At 50.9% G+C, this 21,343-nt stretch overlaps 1 protein-coding gene across 1 annotated transcript; it reads left to right on the top strand.

Annotated features, from left to right (window-relative positions):
• The first annotated feature begins 65 nt into the window (after positions 1-65).
• On the top strand, positions 66-19,795 carry LOC142075840 (proline-serine-threonine phosphatase-interacting protein 2-like). The gene is made up of 14 exons (XM_075137823.1): positions 66-143; positions 9,521-9,621; positions 11,859-11,936; positions 12,882-12,916; positions 14,030-14,136; positions 14,796-14,858; positions 15,308-15,406; positions 15,608-15,653; positions 16,050-16,129; positions 17,687-17,785; positions 18,304-18,400; positions 18,717-18,798; positions 19,424-19,458; positions 19,710-19,795. Exons 1-14 carry the CDS (start codon positions 111-113, stop codon positions 19,793-19,795), a joined length of 1,041 nt encoding a protein of 346 aa, XP_074993924.1. The 5' UTR covers positions 66-110.
• The last annotated feature ends 1,548 nt before the right edge of the window (positions 19,796-21,343 follow it).

The raw sequence follows: 21,343 nt of genomic DNA, 5'->3' as shown, positions 1-21,343 counted from the left end.
TGGGGTGGGTGTAGCCATGGGTGGGGACACCACGCCGTGGGGTGGGACCGGCTGAGCGGGGCGGGACGGTGCTGGGATCAGTGGTGGCGGCGGAGCACGGCGGCAGCAGGATGCGGGAGGCACGGTTCAGGGACCACTTCTGGGTGAGTGGGAGCACGGGGGACCGGGGACAGCGGGGTAGGACCCAGCCGGAGCCGGGGGGGGGGTCACAGCCGGAGGTGGGGGATCACAGCTGGGTCGGGTCACCCCTCCCTGGTCAGAGTTAGCTCCAAAGCCACCTTCATGGTCGTGGGGTGCGTTTGCTGAAGGCTCTGAGCATCCCCGGGCAGGCACTGCCCGTCCACGCGTGTCCTGAGAGCTGTGGCTTTGCAACCTGCCCCGTGCAGCCAAAATACGCCCCGACGAGCTGCCGCTGCCGTGCTGGAGGAAGTCGGTGCGGGGCTGAGGGTTTGATAATATTAATTGGCCACTGGTGAACTACTTGGAGATACCATGGCCAAAAAGGGTCCTTTGTGGTCGAGCTAATCCCAGACCAGGAGCGAGTCCCTCGGCGTGCTGCTGCCGAGCTGTGGAGGAAAAGCCACGGTTCGGGGAAAGCTGCAATTTATTCTTTTGAGTCTGAACTGTGCTCTTGGGAATGGAGAAGTGCTGAACGGCCGCTTATCTGCTGCACAGTGTGGGCGCTGTGGCTGCTCAGTTCCTCTTGGTGTGTGGGCCTTTGTTCCCGGTACCGGCAAGCAGGAAATAAATTACAAAATTTTGTCTTTTGAGGCTGAAAATCCCTGTCTCTGAATGGCGCTCAGGGTTTCCCAGATGATGCCTGGGAAGCAGCTCCTGTCTTGCAGGATGGGGAGGAAGGTGCGTGGGCCCCGGGAGGAGCGGGCGCCGGGTTTGGGGCCGTTGCGTGTTGTGGAATAAGAGGGGTAAATGCAGCATCATTATCTGGCATAGTGCCGTCAAATATATAAATCCCATATAGGTATTGAGCTCAGCTTGAAAAATAAAGCCAGCTTTGCATCTGGCAGCTGTTTCTCAGCTATTTGGTGCCCGATAAATTTCCATTTGCTTTGCAAATGTGCAGGAGGGGAGGGATGCGAGGGTGGTGGCAGCATCCCCCAGGCTGGGGGGAATAACTGCGATGCCAGGAGAGCTGAGTAGACATGGTTTGTCATGCTTCAGTGGCGCACTGGGCTGAAGAAGAGGTCCTTGCCGCGGGGCTGGCTTCGGCTAGCCGGTTTGTTCCTCTCCCGCTGTGGCACGGTGCTTTTTGAAGGAGGATCCTGGAGGAGGTGGCTCGATGGGAGAAAATACCGGGGGCAGGAGCTGCCCCAAGCCCCGAAGGTGAGGAGGAGCTGGGACATTACACGGGGTGCTCATACTTGTCCGGTTCCTTTTATAGCAAAGTATACATCTATTTACTGAATAATCCTCTTGCTGAGCCCAAAACTATTGGTGTTGGCAGGGATTTTGCTTGCATTTTTTCTTACCGAAGCCTGTGTGCTTCAACTCCCCCCCGACCAACGTGCCTGGGGCAGGCAGCTGGGGCGGAGGTTGGATGGGAGCGTGATGAATGTGACTCAGTGGAGAGATCGAGGCCCTGCTGCGGTCGTTTGGCCCGTGGAAAAGGCAGGTACCACCCCATGCAGTCTCCGCGCCACGTACCGGTGACTGTGCATCAGCTGCGAGGGCTGGGGAGGGAGGGGGGGAATGAGAGATGGGCAGGAAAAAATAAATTTAGATGCGGTGTGGAGGGCTGCTTGTCCGGCTTTGGTTTGCTGTTAAGTGCTGTGAGACAGCGCAAACTTCCTCCTGCCGTTTTTCCTCTTAAATTACTTCATTTAAGCCAAAAAGGAAAGGAGAACTCTTCTTTGCCGAAGCAAGTGATTTCATAGAATCATAGATAGTTTTGGTTGGAAGGGACCTTTAAAGGCCATCTAGTCCAACCCCCCACCTGCAAGGAGCAGGGACACCTTCAACTAGATCAGGTTGCTCAGAGCCCCGTCCAACCTGACCTTGAATGTTTCCAGGGATGGGGCATCTACCACCTCTCTGGTGTTTCACCACCTTCATTGTAAAAAATTTCTTCCTTCTATCTAGCCAAAATCTCCCCTCTTTTAGTTTAAAACCATTCCCCCTTGTCCTGTTGCTACAGGCCCTACTGAAAAGTCTGGCCCCATCTTTCTTCTAAGCCCCCTTTAAGCACTGAAAGGCCACAATAAGCTCTCCCCGGAGCCTTCTCTTCTCCAGGCTGAAAAACCCCAACTCTCTCAGCCTTTCTTCATAGCAGAGGTGTTCCACCCCCCGATCATTTTTGTGGCCTCCTCTGGACCCGCTCCAACAGGTCCATGTCTGTCCTGTGCTGAGGACCCCAGAGCTGGAAGCAGCTCTGCAGGTGAGGTCTCACCAGAGCAGAGCAGAATCCCCTCCCTCGACCTGCTGGCCACGCTGCTTTGGATGCAGCCCAGGATAGGGTTGGCCTTCTGGGCTGCGAGCGCACGTTGCCGGCTCATGCCCAGCTTTTCATCCACCGGTACCCCCAAGTCCTTCTCGGCAGGGCTGCTCTCAATCCCTTCATCCCCCAGCCTGTATTGATACCAAGGGTTGCCCCAACCCAGGTGCAGGACCCTACACTTGGCTTTGTTAGAATCATAGAAACATAGAATCATTAAGGTTGGAAAAGACCTCTAAGATCATCGAGTCCAACCATCAACCCAACACCACCATGCCCACTACACCATGTCCCTAAGCGCCTCATCTCCATGTCTTTTAGATACCTCCAGGGATGGTGACTCAACCACTTCCCTGGGCAGCCTGTTCCAAGGCTTGTCAACCCTTTCAGTAAAGAAATTTCTCCTAATGTCCAATCTAAACCTCCCTTGGTGCAACTTGAGGCCATTTCCTCTCGTCCTATCACTGTTACTTGGGAGAAGAGACCAACCCCCACCTCGCTACAACCTCCTTTCAGGTAGTTGTAGAGCGCGATGAGGTCTCCCCTCAGCCTCCTCTTCTCCAGGCTAAACAACCCCAGTTCCCTCAGCCGCGCCTCATCAGACTTGTGCTCCAAGCCCTTCACCAGCTTCGTTGCCCTTCTCTGGACACGCTCCAGCACCTCCATGTCCTTCTTGTAGTGAGGGGCCCAAAACTGAACACAGGATTCGAGGTGCGGCCTGGGGGTGAACTCATGAGGTTCACACGGGCCCACCTATCGAGCTTGTCCAGGTCCCTCTGGATGGCATCCCGTCCCTCAGGCGTGTTGACCGCACCGCTCAGCTTGGTGTCATCTGCAAACTTGCTGAGGGTGCACTTGATCCCACTGTCTATGTCATTGATGAAGATATTAAACAGTGCTGGGCAGTGGTCAGGGCAGCCTGATGGGAAAGGGGAAATTTTGGGAGGGTTGCAGAGGAGGGATGCTCCAACTCATGGGACAAAGTCTAAAAAAATAATCAAACTCCCCAAAAGCTGAGCCATTTTTGGTTTTGCAGCTTCCAGCTTTGAAATGTGGTGGGTTGTGAACGGCAACTCCTGAATTTCTTTGTGGGGATAAGCTGCAGCCCCCCCTGCTCTGCCGGGGCGGCGGGGCTGTGCCTCAAACCTCATCCGGGGACTGATTTAGCTTTAAACCCCAGCAGTTCTGGCTTCTTTGGTGGGATCTCTTCCTGCATTGGAACCTGGTCCCTGCCGAAGTTCATGGAGTGATGCTCGGGAAAGCACATTGTGAGTTTGCTCGTGCTCTTAGGTCTCAGCACAAGATGATCAATTCCTTTATTTAAAGGAGTTTGCTCTTCTGCATCCTACCGCAGCTCCTGCTCGTCCAGGGGCCGAAGTCCGGAGGTGCCCGAAGCTGCACGTGAGGGCCAGCCTTGCCCCGAACGCCCCCGGCTCGCGTGACGCTCCCTCCCGCAGCCTGTGCTGCCTGCAGCTACCTGCAAAAGAGCCGTGCAAAAATAAAAATCCACCAAAGATCACGATTGTTTCCTCTTGCCCTGCCCGTAGCGATTGCCGTGGGTTGAGCAAGTGTGGGGTTTTGTTTTCATTTGTTTTTGCAACCTGCTGTTCTTCTTTCACTCTACGAGGTCTCTTCTTTCACTTTAATCATTTTCTTGGTACGTGCCTGGTTCTCCCCAAGTCTGTTCTTGCAGAGTATTTTGGGTAATCCGACAGCAAAGCTTTGGGTCTCATCATTCAGACCTTGTAGGCACCTGTAAAACAATGTGGGAAAAATAGAAACGATGATAATGTGAAAATATACGTTAAGTCTGATCTATTGGCTAACAGCTTGCAACTTGGAGAGTGGATTCTCGGTCATTTTGCTTTTCATGAGACAAAAGTAAGAGCTCTGCTCTCTGCAGTGTGTTCCAAGGTGCATTAAAAAGAAGCATTTGGTAAAACATGAAAAAAAAAAAGCAAATAACGCTGAAGACTGAGACCTGCTGACTCTCACCAAGGTTGGTCTGGTCAAGTGGTTTTTGAAAAGAAGACTTAGGTATCTAAATCTTCTAGGAACTCCCAAATATTTATTTTTCACGCCAAGAAAAAGTGATGCTGCTAAAACAATCCACGACTCAGGCAAGTCATCTGCAGGAAAAGCTGCACTGGCATATTTAATTTTCTAACAAAGCATGCGACAAAGTGTCTGAAAACCCTTATTTCCCTCCCCCCCAACACATAAAAAAGAGCTATTGCATTTCTTTTTGCAATGGCAAAAACGAAGCGTGGGGGGAAAGAAACTCCCTGCCCCTCGCTGCAGAGCAAGGGAGTGCCGGCGTCTGCAAAGGGACCCGCCACCACGGGTCACGGATGGTATTTTGTCAGGGCTGCGACCAGCTGTATTTCTTTTTCATTGCTATTATTTGTTTTTAAGCCTTGTGAGGCTGGCTGGGGATAAACTCCTTTTTTCTGCATGCCTGCTGTCAGGGGACGGCAGGGGCTGCCAGCCCCGGGCTCCTGGGTCCGTTCCCTGGCTGCTGACTCACAACGCGGCGCTGGCTGGGCCGTTTCGCTTCCCCTTACCCCTGCCTGTCCTCCTCTGAACGGGGACTGGCTTGGCGGAGTTTATCAGCAGCGTTAGGAAATCCTCAGGTCGTCGTTTGAAAGGAACAAGGTGGGGTTTGCGGGAAGAAGTAATTGCGTCGAGGCGGGACGGTCCATTGCTTTCTGCGTCTCTGGGATGAGCAGGGTAGATGTGTTGGCACAGGGGGGAGGAAACTTCAAATGGAAAATTATTAATCAAAAAGCTGCTTTTCGCAGGATGCCGTTCTCAGAGGGGGTGAATTTGCAGCGAGTCCTCTTCTTGCCTGCGATGACTTTTGTCTGTCCCGTTGCACCCACCTGGTTATGGGATGGGGAGGAACTGCAGCCTCTTGCAGCATCTCCTGCTCTCCTCACCCTGCTCCCTGCAGGCACCAGCACAAGCATTTTTCTTGGTCTCAGCAACCTTTGCAGGACCCTGAGTGATTTTGAGGCTGTACTGACTGCGAGCAGGAATGGCACAGCCATTTATTGTTGCATGGTGTTTCTGGCTCCCAAAATAGACATCCAGCTTCTGCTGTGTTTCTCTGAGCAGGTAAGGCTGAGGAGAGATACTAAGAGCTCTGCATAAATAAAGATCCATGAGCAGTGCAGTGCCCCAAACTTTTCATTTTTGAGAAGGTTGGGACAGACTGCTGGAGGGCAGGAAGGCTCTGCAGAGGGACCTGGACAGGCTGGATCGATGGGCTGAGGCCAATGTATGAGGTTCAACAAGGCCAAGTGCCGGGTCCTGCACTTCGGCCACAACAACCCCAGGCAACGCTACAGGCTTGGGGAAGAGTGGCTGGAAAGCTGCCCAGAGGAAAAGGACCTGGGGGTGCTGATTGACAGCCGGCTGAACATGAGCCGGCAGTGTGCCCAGGTGGCCAAGAAGGCCAACGGCATCCTGGCCTGTATCAGAACTAGTGTGGCCAGCAGGAGCAGGGAGGTGATCGTGCCCCTGTAGTCGGCACTGGTGAGGCCGCACCTCGAATCCTGTGTTCAGTTTTGGGCCCCTCACTACAAGAAGGACATGGAGGTGCTGGAGCGTGTCCAGAGGAGGGCAACGAAGCTGGTGAAGGGTCTGGAGCACAAGTCTGATGAGGAGCGGCTGAGGGAACTGGGGTTGTTTAGCCTGGAGAAGAGGAGGCTGAGGGGAGACCTCATCGCGCTCTACAACTACCTGAAAGGAGGTTGTAGCCAGGTGGGTGTTGGTCTCTTCTCCCACGTAACAAGTGATAGGACCAGAGGAAATGGTCTCAAGTTGCGGCTGGGGAGGTTTAGATTGGGTATTAGGAAAAATTTCTTCACCGAAATGGTTGTCAAGCATTGGAACAGGCTGCCCAGGGAAGTCCCCATCCCTGGAAATATTTAAAAGACGTGTAGATGAGGTGCTTAGGGACATGGTTTAGTGGTGGACTTGGCAGTGCTAGGTTAACGGTTGGACGTGATGATCTTAAGGGTCTTTTCCAACCTAAACGATTCTATGATTCTATGATTCTCCCATGCCATTGGCTTCATAGAGTGTGTGCCTGGAGGGGGTTTTCCATGTAAAGTGGGATAGAAGATGGAAATGTCAAGCTCAGCAGCCTTCCTTTCAGCTGTGACTCACACAAGATCATAACGTGATTTCAGATCCCCACTAGAGCATTTTAGCCCCTCTTTCGGCTAGAAGTGCAAACAAAACCCAAAGCATCACAACAAGCAGACAAATTCCTTCTCCTGAGTGAGTCCGTCAGGCAGATGGCACAAATCCGGGCAGCGGGTCGGGAAGGGGGGGCACATCCTTCTGAGCCCTGCGGGCTCGAGAAACATCAGCTGCTGCTTTGTCACCTTGAAATCATCTCTTTGTAGTTTCCACAGGCTGTCCTCTAAATAGCACGTGGACTCAGAGCTCTGCCCAGCCGGGAGGGCCAGGACAGCCGCGTGCTGCAGGGTGGGAGGAGAGATGCTCGTCCTCCCACATCCCTCTGGTTGGGGAGGGCTTGGTGCAACTCCCCATCCTCCATAACTGTCTTTGGCTTAGTTTATTATGTCTTTAAATCTTGTCCTCTGCGCTCATGGCTCTGTGCTCGCCGTGTTGCCCTTCCTCTTTCATTGCTCCCTGCCAGCCCTGCCTTTGGGACGTCCCACGGGCAGTCACACTGGTCCTTTTTATTCTTTCCATGCTGGAAGGGTGCTGCAAAGGCTAGTTTCATGGCATACAACCCTGCCCAGCTCCTTCTGGGCCAGGAGCTCCTTCTGCCTGGAAGCAGCTCTTTTGGAAACCTCCACCATCTCTATTACCTCCCATGTTTCATCTAACACCTTGCACTGTGAGGTTTGGTCCAGCCTTGGGCGCTTAGGAAATACAGACGTGCTGGAATTAAATGCTTCTACTGGAGGAGGAAGAGTGATAAAATAAAGAGCTTAGTGCACATTTTTGATGGATGCTCCCAATTTTTCCTCCGGCACTTCTGCCTGGCGCAGCGAGCCCAAGTGTCCCAGGCAGCAGAGCGGGATGCAGGAGCCTTCGGGTGGCCCCTGACACGCAGCGATGTGGGTCTGACCGCTCCGTCCCGCCCGACAGTTGTTCTCCGCAGCCATTTTATTTCCTTTGAAACCGGGGATAGGAAGCCACGTTAGGATGTTCCTGTGTTTTGCGGCTGTCATGAAGACTGACTGCAGTGCAAGCGTGTTTCCTTTTTCACAGACCCAATTAGCAAAAGTCGCGATGCAAACTGAGAACTGGTTGTGGGTTTATCAGTAATAAGCCCATTTTGGAGGGACGTTTGTGCTTTGTAAAGAAACAGAAACTGTTTTGGTTTCTGCTTAGGTCCTGCTCCACAGTCCTCTCTTCCCGTGCAGGCCACGGACAGAGCAAAGCTGATCTGGGATGCCTGGGGATTTCCTGCAGGTCCCGCTCCACCAGATCTCCGCTTCACTTCTTGCTTTCTGGCCACTGACATTCAAGTCCTTGACTCCTTAGGGAAGTCCACATAATTAAATCCTTCATTTATGACAAATACCAGCCCTGTTCCTCCTCATTCCTTGCACCAAGTACCAACTCCCAAGAAATCCTCTCTTCTGCTGCCCACACTTTCACGCCAGTTCTCTGCGTACTCTCATCCTGGCTTCAAACCATTTCCTGAATCTCTCCATCCTGCCATTTTTCCTCTTCAAGCTTCTTAATAACTGTTTGCGGCTTTTGCTTCCTTTCCCTGAGTTTCATATCTGCTCCGACCACTGCTTCCTTTCTGCAGCCTCTTTTCCTACATTTTTTGCTCCCATGTTGCTGTTCTATGCAACACCGACTCGTCCTCTTTGCAGAAGATGACAGGTAGCACCTTCTGCTCAGCTCCCTGCATCTCCTTCAGGCTTCTTCCAGAGAAGGAGAGCTCATGGTCAGAGCATCTCTTGGTATTATCATAGCACTTAGCAGCCCTGCTCTTGGCCCAGGTCTCCAGGGTGGTAAATCCTCAACAATCACAGGGCAAAAATCCATTTTTTGTCCTAAGGAGCTTCCAGGCAGGGGAAGGAGGAAAGAATGGGGTAGAGTTAGTCAACCTTCATCCTAGTCCACCTACATCATTGCTGCATGTATCTTTTTTCTTTTTTTTTAATAAGCATCAGTACAATATCTGTTTTTAAGAAGTAATTCGAAGGAAAGCACCGATCCTTCAGAAGTCTGTGGGAAGTGTGAGTGGTACTGCGGGGCTGAGAGCCCTGGGTTGGAAGATGGGACTTGGCCCCGTGGATGGTGGAGGCAGGACCTCTCCATGGCTGTGATGTTTTGTGGGCAGTGAAGAAGCTAGCCCTGTGTGGTGTGTTGGAGGGCATACAGCAGTGGTGGGGGAGGACCTGGTACTTAAGGAAATGATCTTTGCAGTGGTGGTTTGAATTGATTTGAGTGGGCCAGGGTTGCTTTTCGCAAGGCCAAAGAGAAGGCTGTTGCAGCAGCAGTCATTGGGTGCATCCATACATTGCTGCGGAGGCAGCGAGGGAAGCCCATAGCTGAGCAATCCCATGCAGAAAATTCTGCTAAATTCACCTCCAGCCCAGATGTAGGCTCCTACATGTGAGGGTGATGCCCAGAATAGTGCAAGTCAACGCTAACCAAGATCCATCTCCATGTCTGCAGAAACTGGGAGGAGCAGTAGTAAGACGGTCTGTATCTAGAGACTTGGAGGGTTTTTAGTGTTTGATTTCATTAAGTTAGAGCCGACAACTAAGCTAGGAGGAGATGCCATGTGCCGTGGGGCCAGCTGTGCTTAGGCCAGGGGGGAACAATAGGATGTGGTAGGACTGAGCTCTTCTGTTTTCTGAAAGTCATGGAAGTGCCTTGTCCCAAATTGCTACCACTGCTCTCATTCTGGAGCCTCTCCCACCCCTAAAAGAAAAAGATCTTATTTCATAGAGGCACTTGCACAGTTGCTCTCAGCTGAGCCATCGCTTATGCAAATGCTGCTGGAGGTGGCAGTGGCCGTGGACTGCACTGACGGGGATGTGACTCCTGTTCTTGTGTTCTCAGAGTACGGATCTGACAAGCACAGTTGGCTACGACAGCATCATTCAACATCTGAATGACGGCAGGAAGAACTGCAAAGAATTTGAAGACTTTTTGAAGGAAAGGTATGGAGCTGCCTCTGAAAATGGGTTGGGTTGAACCTGGGAAATGAGGCGGTGGCACTACTTCTACTTGTATTCCCAGTTTGGTTTCTGTTGCATTTAACTGTCCAATATGTTACAACACCTTTGGTTTTTGACTGATGAGGAACTTGTTTTCTTACACTGTCCTCTCCTTGCACAGTTGGTGCTGTGGTATGAAGTCCATGCCCAGGAATCCTCAGCTGTGAGGCAGCGATGGTGCCCAGGGCTTGATGCTCACATTTTGAACTGTGTTAAAAAGAAAGAGGAATCAGGAGCAGTTTAGTAATTCAGTCTTACGCATTTCCAGACGTCTGTACTGATGTGTTTGTAGCTATTGGTGGCCTGCCCAGGCCACACGCTCTCCCATGAAGTTGACCTTGAGTTCAGCTTGCAGAAGATCAGGTGAAGACCTTGGCAAAGGAGAGGCACGGCTTTGTCCTGAATTTGTTTTTGTACATTATGGTCAGCCTACAGATTTTATCTTAAAAAGAAGTAGTAGCATTAGATAGTGCGTTTATAAATCAGAGGATGTGACCTAAGTAGAGGTTCTGTGGCTACAAAGGCACAACTGAGATGGTCTGGCCATGTATTTTGACTTTAAGGTTCACCTGGCTAGCAATGGCTAAACATGAAAAGCATTGTTGAACAACCCTGAATTAATATAATTTTGGTATTGAAAACTGGAGAAAACAAACCTCTGAATACAAGGCTTGGTACAAAACAGCCTGAAACAAATGTAAGGGGGGTGAAGAGGAGAAGCTGCAGTTAAAAATGTCGAATGCACCTACATCTGTCTAGGCTGTAATCCCATGTTCCAGGAAAATTTGGGCTTTCCAGCTGCCCGAGGAACCATCTGCTGAACCCCGAGAACCATGTCCCACTCATCTGTGACAACGGAGAGAGTGCAAAAAGTCTCCTCCACACCCTGTGCCCCGTTGCTTTTTGCTGTTGAAGGAGGTGTAGGTTCCTGCTGACATGTCTAGCCAGGAGGAGATTAGAGGCTGGACCTGGACTTGCTACCGGCACCCCTCTCTGAACATGGCCCAGTTCTCCATGTACAACACGGCTGTTACATGGTCCCAGCCATGGAGAACAAGCCTGTTGGATTTGATGCTTTGTCTCCAAAGGAAGTTCATGGGAATATTGTTAGATAGAGGAAAAAAATCAATTTATAATCTTTATTTTTTCCATTTTCCTACAAGCTTTTGGAGTTTTTAAAGAGCTAAGTTAGGTGAACCCCACTGCCAAACTCTAGAAATCAACAACACAGGCATCTGCACCTGCGTTAGAGATACAGGCATTTCAGGGAGCTATTTATTTTATCCTGTAGACCTTCTAATGCAAGCCTGTAGCTGTACTTGTTTCTCTCCACTGCCTGCAGACAGCTAGGGTGGCTTGCCCAGATGGAGATATCTACATTTGACCAAGCAAGTCCAACCCTGGTTGTCTGTACAGATTTCAAAGTAACTGCAGAAAGCTGGTTGTTTGACTGCAACACATAGGCTGTCTTTCTCCCCCCCTCTTTCTTCCAAGAGGGGAGGACAATACGATCTCTCAAAGGTGTTATTTATGCTACCTCACAAGATGTGGTCTCTTCTTCAGGTGTCCTCCCTGAAGAAGGACCAGAGCCAGGCAGGAGACAGAATCTATTGCCTCATTTTAAAAAGCCCTGACGAGCTGAAATGGCCCAGCTGAGCTTTGGGGTGCATGTATGGTGGCTGAGTGGTCTTTGAGGTGCCTACTCCCTTCTGTCACATTTGGTTTAAATCAGCCAAATCAGATTCAAAAGTACTTTAGTGTGGATGGATCAACAGACACTGATGGCCAAGATGCAGAAAATGTGTGATCACACAAGCCTTGTTCCCATAGGAAACTGAGTTAAAAACTACTCAGGTGACTCACCTGGCTGCATCTAGCCACCAGCTGCACTGGCTGCTTAGTCCTCCTTCTCCTGTGGAGGTGGTCCTTGCACCCATTGGCCGTGGGCAGATGGGGAGAGCAATGCATCGCGACCACAGACACAGCAAAACAAAGTGTTTGCACTAGAAGGGCTGTTGGGTAACTGTGAACGACAGTCTTCCTTCAGTCAACTGTCCACTGTTGGTTTGCAGCAGGTCAGAAGATAGGCAGGGTATTAAGAGCGGGTCTTGGCCTCTGCTGAAAATAAGTATCAGTTTCTGAAATGAGAACTTCCTCTCATTTGTCTCTTTCCTCAACAGGGCAATTATAGAAGAAAAATACGGCAAAGAGCTCATTAACTTGTCGAAGAAGAAGCCCTGCGGGCAGACAGAGCTGAAGTAAGTTCACAGTCCTGTATGTGTTCTGCTTTTATGGGTGTCCTTACTTGGAGCAACGAAGGAGGAGGAGAAGGAAGGAGGCTGTGAGAGACAAAACAGTGTTGAAATGTGATTGGGATGCTACCAAAAGACGATCTGAAATTGGTCTTGTGAATGAACGGTGCAGAGTTGGGTTGGCCTTTGCCAGTAAACGACTTGGACTCCACCAAGTTCCCACCAGCTGTAGGCTAACCAAAGCATCATAGGCGAGATGTGGGCTGGTGTTTCAGCAGAGGGCCGAGGATCATGAGACCTTGGGTTTACCCCTGACTGTTTTTGTGGCCAGAGGGAAGTACAAGTACTTCCTTGACTCAAACCATGAAAATCTTCAAAGCCCAGCATGTTACCACCCCGCAGGGGTGCTGTGGCTGCTGCAGTTGGCTCCATGAGTGGGTCTCCATATCCCCAGTGACCCTTAGCACCTTCTGCTTCCTGCTTTGTTTCTGTACTTTACACATGCCCGGTCTGATATTCTCTGATCATTTATTTACAGTTTTATATTGAGGTGTCACATAAAATGTTTCTGAAATCTTTATTGTACAATATTAATAGGGAGAAAAGTTCCATGCATCTCCAACCACTGACCAATGCACCATGTAGAAGGTGTTCATATGTCCCAAATGATACTTTTAGGAGGTCGCATGAAACGTTTATCATGAAAGTCAGGATTTTTCATAGCATTCAATGTTCAGAAAGATGTAAAGTAGATCTCAAACCAAGTGAGCTGTGTTATACACACCGAGAGGGAAAAAGCCGGAGGTGTAAAGACGGTAAATAAACCCGCTTCGAGCTGCTTTGGCCGGTGTCAAGTGAGGGACTTGCTATCTGGTTTGGGAGAGGTGCTCTGCTGATGCCTGCACCCGGCCGTGCTTTCCCACTCTTTTTAATGCTCTGCCTGTCTTTCAGCACGCTGAAGAGATCCCTGGATGTTTTCAAGCAACGTAAGTAATTCTTCGTCTTCGTGTTTGTCAGGACACCTGGCAGCGCCAAAGCCTGCAGGCAACTGCTTGGGAAGAAAATAGCAGAGAAACCTCCAAAACAGTGCGATGCTGGGGTCAGGCATAGGCTGTCCTCCTGGCCAGGCTCATTCCAGCGCGTGGGGATTGGGACAGAGCGCTCCAGGGCACGGGTGGGAGAGGAGACCCACGGCGTGCCCCTTTGGGGATCTCTTGGGCTTTCAGGGCTGGCTGCAGCTCAGAAGTTGTGCTTGCGTTGTACATCAGAAGCTATGCATGAGAAGCTCATGGAGTTTGTTGGACTGGCTCGCCTTGCCCTCTTCACACACACACGCAGTAATCGGAGCATCTAAAAGATGATGCTTTGGCCACCTTATATTGATCCTTCACTGCCACGTGTCACGGCCCACCTGGGCACAGGCTGCCAGCATCCCTACCCTGAGGGCTACTGTTCTGCTATCCTCTGCTGAGTCCACCCTCCACCCCAGCCAGGTTTGGCTGCTTCCCTGTACCTTGGTGGACCTCCGTAACGAGGCTCTGCACTCGCAGCAGCTGACTATTAATAGCTGTGGGTTTGAAACAGCTCTGCGGGTTGAATCGTGAGTCAGTTTGGCTTAGCTCCCTTGATAAGCTTCCTGGGGTGGTGGTTCGTGGGACGGCTGCTCACCTTCAGCAAGATGAGCCTGAGATTTTTTTTTTTTAGCGTTAGTTTTTATGTGCCCCAAGTTGGTTGTCTGCTAGCCTGGGGCAACGCTTTCTTCAGCCAGCAGCTTCAGGGTGCGATGTCTTGAAATGTGCCTGAATTCATCTGGATGAGGGGGAGATGTGACCGTGCTTGTTTGAATAACTTCTCTTGATACAAGTTCTCTTAAACGGAAAGGCAGGCCCCAGCAGACTGATCCTGAATAGCTCCTCACACAGGCAGGCACTGCTTGGAGGCTGCTTCAAAAGCGTTGCTGCTTTTACGTGTTTCTGCAAGGGGACGTGTGACGTGGGGTCTCTGGGTCAGTTTGATGTCAGCTACAACACTTGACTTGAGCAACAGAGTCTTTTTAGGAATATATATATATATATATATTTAATTTTTTTTCTTTGCAGAGATAGACAATGTGGGGCAAGGTCACATCCAGCTGGCGCAAACCCTTCGGGAGGAAGCAAAGAAAATGGAGGACTTCAGGGAAAAGCAAAAACTGCATCGGAAAAAGGTCAGGTGCCTTCGCCGCAGGGTGTTGATCCTGCCCCGGTGATGGGCTGCTCCCGGCTGCCCCAGCTGCCTCCGTGCCCCCTGTGCCTGCCGCTGCCGGGAAGCCCTGAGCTCCTTCCTACGTGTTGCAACCATGTTGGTGAACTGTGTGGCAACCTCCGACTTCCTTCTTCTCACCGCCACATCTTCTCCTTTGGGCGCCTTTTGGGGCCAGCTATAGCAGGGGCTCAGCTCCTTAACCAGGAATGTTTTTAAAGCATATATATAGTGCTGTATGATCTCCATAGGGTCTGCTAAAATTGGCAAGCCTTTTAACTTCTTCTGGCTTGAGATTCCTTTGTCTGGAAAATGAAGGAAAACTGCTAGAACCAGGGGCTGGTTTGGACCTAGCAGAGGGGAGTGGGTTTCCCAATTTTGCCAGACCTATGGAGAAGATACAGTACTATATATTGCTAGGATTTCGTCTGTAGAGCTCCATTGCATACACAAGTGGAGGCTTAGAATCATAAAAGATGGGTTTTGTGAAGATGCTTTGGGTGGACGGCGGTCCTTAAACTCATCTCAATTTGGTCTGTGCCTCTTCCTTTCCTAAGCCACTTGGTCCATCCTGGAGCTTCGATGGTCAGTGACGTGCTGACTCCGGGTCTGTTGTCTTCACAGATAGAGCTGATAATGGAGGCCATTCACAAAAACAGGAATCTGCAGTACAAGAAGACCATGGAGGTAAAGCAAACGTGCTGCTTTGGGTTAATGCTGCTAACACGCACACGCACGGCGCTGGGGCAGACTTAAATGCGAGGGTCTTCCGCCTCTGCTGCAACTCCCGACGTTGTGTCTGCATGAGCGGTATGCAGGGTGTGCTCAGAAAAACCGAAGAGTACGCCAGGGACGTGGCTGGTGGTCGCCTTGTAGGGTTGGATATGAGTGATTTAGATGTCATGGACCCGATTGCCATGAGCTTTTCATCCCAAATGAAGGGATGTCTTGTGAGGTCAGTTTTGCCCAAGCAGTAGGGCATCTGGGACCTTGGCGTGCCGTCCCCTGCTCTGCTGGCAGCCTGCACCCACCTCTTCACTCGTAGGCTGTGCTTTCCTCCAAAGCCTTCTGCGTGAACTGTATTTGCATCTCGTTGCTTGCTGACACGCTCCTGCCCCGTTTGGTGGCTCTCCTAGGCCAAGCGGCTCTACGAGCAGCGCTGCAGGGATAAGGACGAGGCGGAACAGGCTGTGCACCGCAACGCAAACCTTGTGACGCAGAAGCAGCAGGAGAAGGTACGGAGAAGCGGGTGGCCGTGGGGCAGGGAGAGAAAGGGGTGTCTCTTCTTGCAGCTCGCCTGCCCCATGGCTCTTCTCCCAGCTCTGGGGTTTGGGGTGAGACGGGAAGGCTGGTGATGTTCCGTCATTGGGCTGCAGTGCCGTCGGTGATGCACCAGGGCTCTCCTCTACCTTTCTTCTCTCTCCCATTTTTGGCAGCTGTTCCTGAAGCTGGCTCAGACGAAATCGGCTCTGGAGGACTCTGGTGAGTGTGGAAATGCAGCGTCTGGAGGACGAGGGGAGCGTTTCCCGGGGCAGGGGGTTGTGAAGCCATGGCACAGCTCTTGGGCGAGCTCCAGCTCTTGGGTTGGGCATGGCTCCTCAGAAACACGTGCCCAAGATACCGGAGATGGGCACCTGCCCTGGAGAAGCCCGCATGGCCCCACCAAGGCTGCTCCCACCATTTCCCCGCAGCAGGACCCTCCGCTTTGCTCTGCGGCTCTGCGTCCCCTTGCAGTGCCCACCCACAGCTGAGCTCACGCATTACTGCTGCTTTCTCCCTGACGTCCCAGCCATTTCAGGCTTCACATATTACCTTCTAGCAGAAGGGGATTAATTAAAAATTAATGTTAATCTGATGACAATGTGATTTTTCTCACAGACAGGAGTTACCAGCAGAGCGTTACCACGCTGGAGAAGATCCGGGAAGAATGGCAGAAAGAGCACATCAAAGCTTGTGAGGTAAATGCCCCAAAACGCCTTCGTGCAGCAGCGTGGTCCTCTGGATGTCCACCCCTCGCTGCAGGGGTCAGGGTCGGCGCAGATTTGCCTTCTCTGTATTCCCCTGGCAGTGAAGCAGCAGGTGTGTTACAGCTAACCCTGTCTGTGTCTCACGCTTGGCTTCTGGATTCAAGGTCGCACTACTTCAAGGTTTCCACTATTTTTTTTTTTTATTTTTTCTTCCACCACTTTTAAAAATTGACAGAGTCAAAGTAGTGACATTTTTTCTCATTACCTGCTTGCACGTTTGCTGTGGCCATCATCTTGAACAGCCGTGGTCATCTCCGCATACTTGGCGACTCAAGGCCAATATGTCCTACAGCTGCAACGACTCTGTCTGAAACTCTAAAAGACTTCAAACGACTTTGCAGCAGAACCTGGTGGCAGGCTGGGGATGCAGGCTGGGTGAAGCCATCTCCACGTGAACGCTGTGTGCCAGGAGCCCTTCACCTTGTATCTCACAGACCAGGCAGTAGCATGGGAACCCCTCCGAGCGTTTTTATCAGCCTAAAGCAGACTGTCCATAGCGAAGTGGTCTAGCAAGGATTTCTAGCATGTGCTGGGGAAGTCCAGAGCTGGTGGCGAGAGGACTAGGCAGCTGCTCTGCCGCTGACCTGTGATCTGTGACCGAGGGATGGACAGGGACTGCAGAGATCGAGGTTTTACGCCAGTTCTTCTGCAAACCTGCAAACAGCCTTCCCATTCCCAGCTGTGCCGATCCCTTCCCAGGCTGCTTCTCATCAGGCTTCTATTTTACTTTTTCCTTTTGAAATGGAATTTGCTGTCTGTTTTGTGTGGCGTGCGTGGGTGTCTCAGTGGTGGTGTGTTTTTGATGTCTGGGGTCTCTGGAAGCCTCTCTGATGGCGGGGCGTGGAAAGCAGTAGTTTCACTTCCACAGATGGATCACGTGCAGGTTTTCCCCTCGCTGTGTTGCAAAGGTCATAACTGTTAACAAGTGCATATGTACACTTGGGATGAAAGGTTATTTTTAACGGCAATGTGTAAAGGTACATGAAATTGAGGTATACCAGACAGCAGATTTCAAACGACTTGGATTTAAACCTGCTTGGAAAAGGGCTGGGCAGGAAAGAGGGAGAAGAGCGGCCAGTCAATGCAGCTTTGTTTTCACATCCCCAGTGCTTTTTTTATTGCTCCGTACCTGTGGGAGGGAAGTGAGCTGGGACCGCCGGACCGCAGGGAAGATGCGCGGCCTTTAGAAGCTGGCTTGGTCTTCCCAGAGGGAGCAGTGTGCCAGGCGATCCCTTCCACATCGGTCCTGCAGACCTTCCTGAGCTTGACACTTATCTTTGAAATACCTGGTTGCATAGAGGGATGATTTCTCTTCTGGATGAGCTGGAGGACTCGTGGTTTCCATGTTTCCTGCAGGAAACCACCACCACCTGCGCCTCGCTGAGGACAGTCATATATGTAGTGGCACTTGGGGATGAGAAACATTCAGGATAAGAGATTTGCTCTTGTTTTAAAGATGTTGGGGTGGTTTTGTCTGTGTTGTTTCAGTTCTTTGAGACTCAGGAGTGCGAGCGGATCAACTACTTCCGCAATGCCCTCTGGCTTCATGTCAACCAGCTCTCCCAGGACTGCGTCCAGAATGATGAAGTACGTCAAATGAAAATCTTCATTTTTCTGTTTGGAAAGCAAATTGGGATTTGATTGTGCACTGAGCTGTGTTATGTCCGAGTTGGGCTATGGCCTTTGATTGGCCACCAGACACCAGCATGAGTGTGCAGGCAGAAGGTTTTGGCCAGAGCTCTTGCAGATGAAGTTGCCTCTGGGATTCCCATGTTTTTTAAGGGTGGTGAAACCCTGGCACAGGTTGCCCAGAGAGGTGGTAGATGCCCCATCCCTGGAAACATTCAAGGTCAGGTTGGACGGGGCTCTGAGCAACCTGGTCTAGTGGAAGATGTCCCTGCTCCTTGCAGGTGGGGGGTTGGACTAGATGGCCTTTAAAGGTCCCTTCCAACCCAAAACATTCGATGATTCTGTGATTCCCTAGCATTGAAGCTTGTGTCCTGGGTGAGCACTGGGCTTTCACCCCATGCGTGATAAACGATTGGAAAAAACCCTCTGTTTTTTTGACCTGATGTATGGAAATGCGTTTTATTTCCCTTTTGCAGAAATATGAGGAAATCCGCAAGAGTTTAGAAATGTGCAGCATTGAGAAGGATATTGATTTTTTTGTAAATTTACGCAAAACTGGAAGTTTGGCCCCAGGTAAGAGCTCAGTACAATCTCACAAAGTACTGCTGACTTCCTTGTACTCCTCATGGAGCTGCTGCTCTGATCAGCATCAGCTTGGATGCAAAAAGCATTGATTTTGCAACATCCCTCCTCTCATTCACTGGCATGCAGCACTAGTCTCTGCCACTTATCACAAGCCCCTGAGGATAATCTTCCCTTTCTGTAACTTTTAATTTCCTGATCAGGCATTTTCCCAGAGAGAGGAAAGACTTAGCAGCTGAATGTTGGTGTTGACAAGTAGTTTATGCTTATAAAAGGTCTGTACTTTACTATTGTTAACTTTTCCTAGCTCCTGTTGTTTATGAAAACTACTATAATACACAGAGAAATGCAACTCCTGTGAGAAGTCCAGTTCCTGTACCTATATCAAGGTAAGGGACATCACATGTACAATTGAAATTACTATTGCAAATGATGCTCTCCCCCCAAAAAAGCAAATTTTGTTGCTTTCAGTCTGTTTGAGGCTTGATTCGGGAGTATTAGTGGAAAATATTTCCCATGCGATGTAGTCCATCACTCTCCACAGCAGGAGTTACGCCAACGTGCTGCCTATTATAAGACAAGGATGCTTCTGCTGCGGGGAAGATGAGGATTCAGGGCAAAAAATCTCTTGCTAAAGATGAGTGTGCCACTTTGGCTGTCACGTCAGGAGAGGAGTCATGGCCAATTATGGCTTCCTGATGTCTCACTTTGAGCAAAGGCATGTAAAAAGGCATGCCCTGAGGCCCACTTGTAAATGTTTCCCCAACTTAGTGCTTTCTGATTACTTTTTCCTCTCACCCACTTGTATCAGCTTCAATTCCCATGTTTGCCAAGCAGTCTCTCGGTGTTGAGCCCACCATGACGTGCCTTGCTACCAGGTCTCCATAAAGACCAGGCTGGCCAAACCTCTTGCCCTCCCACCAGCTCTGGGAGGGCAGTTGGGGAGCACAGAGCCAGGGCAACGGCAGTCCCGTAGCCACGCAGATCCTCAGCTCTGTGTTTCCTTCTGTGCAGGAGGGGACCTCTACCCACTCCGACCAGCGCGCCAGGTGAGTTACTTGCTATATGGAGTTTTTGGCCCCACAGAGGAACTCTCTGCTCTTGCTCTTCCCCATCAGATCATGAGCTTTAGCTCTCTAAAGAGATTGCTTTAGGTGAAGTTCCTCCTGGAAGTCCCCACTGAAAGATGCTGGGAATTTGGGCGCTAACTATGGAAGCAAGGAGAAGTTCTGATCAAAGCCCTATGTGTAGGCATGAAGCTTAAGGATCTCTAAGCTCGGGATCCCATCTGTCTCTGCAGTTTGGGCCCTCCTCTGCTTCAGCAGCACGAGCCGTATCATTCCCAGTGCCACTTTAGTGATGGGATACTGCAGCAGGACTCGGTAAAACCAAGTCCTGCTTTGGCTCTTGGGCAAATCAAATAATCTCTGAGTCTCATTCCCCTCTACCTCCCGTCCCTTTAACACGGGTGGCCAGTGCATGGTGTTTCTGTCCTGCGTAAAGTCTCGTAATGAGCACTTCTCATGAGCAGACCTAATTTTTTTGTGCTCTGTGTTTCAGGTGAGCCTGATTACGCCACAGTTGACGGCTACAGCTTGATACATCACTAATAGCCACAGTAAGTACTCACATTTGATGAAGAAAGGATTTAATATGAGATGCGGCTACACAGAGGAGGGACAGTGGAGAAAGAAAGGCCACTGGTTAAGGGATGACATTTTGAGGTGACCAACTGGGAGTGATGATCATGTCAGCCCTCCCATCACTTGTCTGAGCCGGAGCTGTGGTTTAGACGCTGTTCATCCTATTCTGTAGGTTCTCCAGGCAGAAGACACTGTTGGTCTGGTCAGCGTGGCAGAGGTGGTGTTTCCAGTTATTCCCAGCCACACAGAGCTGAAGTGCTTCTCCGTTTTAAGAAAGTATTTGAGGACTCCGATAATTATTTGTACATTCAGAAAGTGCCTACTAAAAATGTGTGCCTTTCATAGAATCATTAAGGTTGGAAAAGACCTCTAAGATCATCGAGTCCAACCGTCAACCCAACACCACCATGCCCACTAAACCATGACCCTAAGCGCCTCATCTACACATCTTTTAAATACCTCCAGGGATGGTGACTCCACCACTTCCCTGGGCAGCCTGTTCCAAGGCCTGACCACTCTTTCAGTAAAGAAATTTCTCCTAATGTCCAATCTAAACCTCCCTTGGCGCAACTTGAGACCATTTCCTCTCGTCCTATCGCTGTTACTTGGGAGAAGAGACCAACCCCCACCTCGCTACAACCTCCTTTCAGGTAGTTGTAGAGCGCGATGAGGTCTCCCCTCAGCCTCCTCTTCTCCAGGCTAAACAACCCCAGTTCCCTCAGCCGCTCCTCATCAGACTTGTGCTCCAGGCCCTTCACCAGCTTCGTTGCCCTTCTCTGGACACGCTCCAGCACCTCCATGTCCTTCTTGTAGTGAGGGGCCAAAACTGAACACAGGATTCGAGGTGTGGCCTCACCAGTGCCGAGTACAGGGGCACGATCACCTCCCTGCTCCTGCTGGCCACACTATTTCTGATACAAGCCAGGATGCCATTGGCCTTCTTGGCCACCTGGGCACACTGCCGGCTCACGTTCAGCCGGCTGTCGACCAGCACCCCCAGGTCCTTTTCCTCTGGGCAGCTTTCCAGCCACTCTTCCCCAAGCCTGTAGCGTTGCCTGGGGTTGTTGTGGCCGAAGTGCAGGACCTGGCACTTGGCCTTGTTGAACCTCATACATTGGCCTCGGCCCATCGATCCAGCCTGTCCGGGTCCCTCTGCAGAGCCTTCCTGCCCTCCAGCAGATCAACACTCCCGCCCAACTTGGTGTCGTCTGCAAACTTACTGAGGGAGCACTCGACCCCCTCGTCCAGATCATTGATAAAGATATTGAACAGGACCGGCCCCAGTACTGAG

The sequence above is a fragment of the Calonectris borealis genome, chromosome Z, assembly GCF_964195595.1.
Source record: "Calonectris borealis chromosome Z, bCalBor7.hap1.2, whole genome shotgun sequence".
Classification (NCBI taxonomy): Eukaryota; Metazoa; Chordata; class Aves; order Procellariiformes; family Procellariidae; genus Calonectris; species Calonectris borealis.
This window is presented reverse-complemented; position numbering and strand designations above follow the sequence as displayed.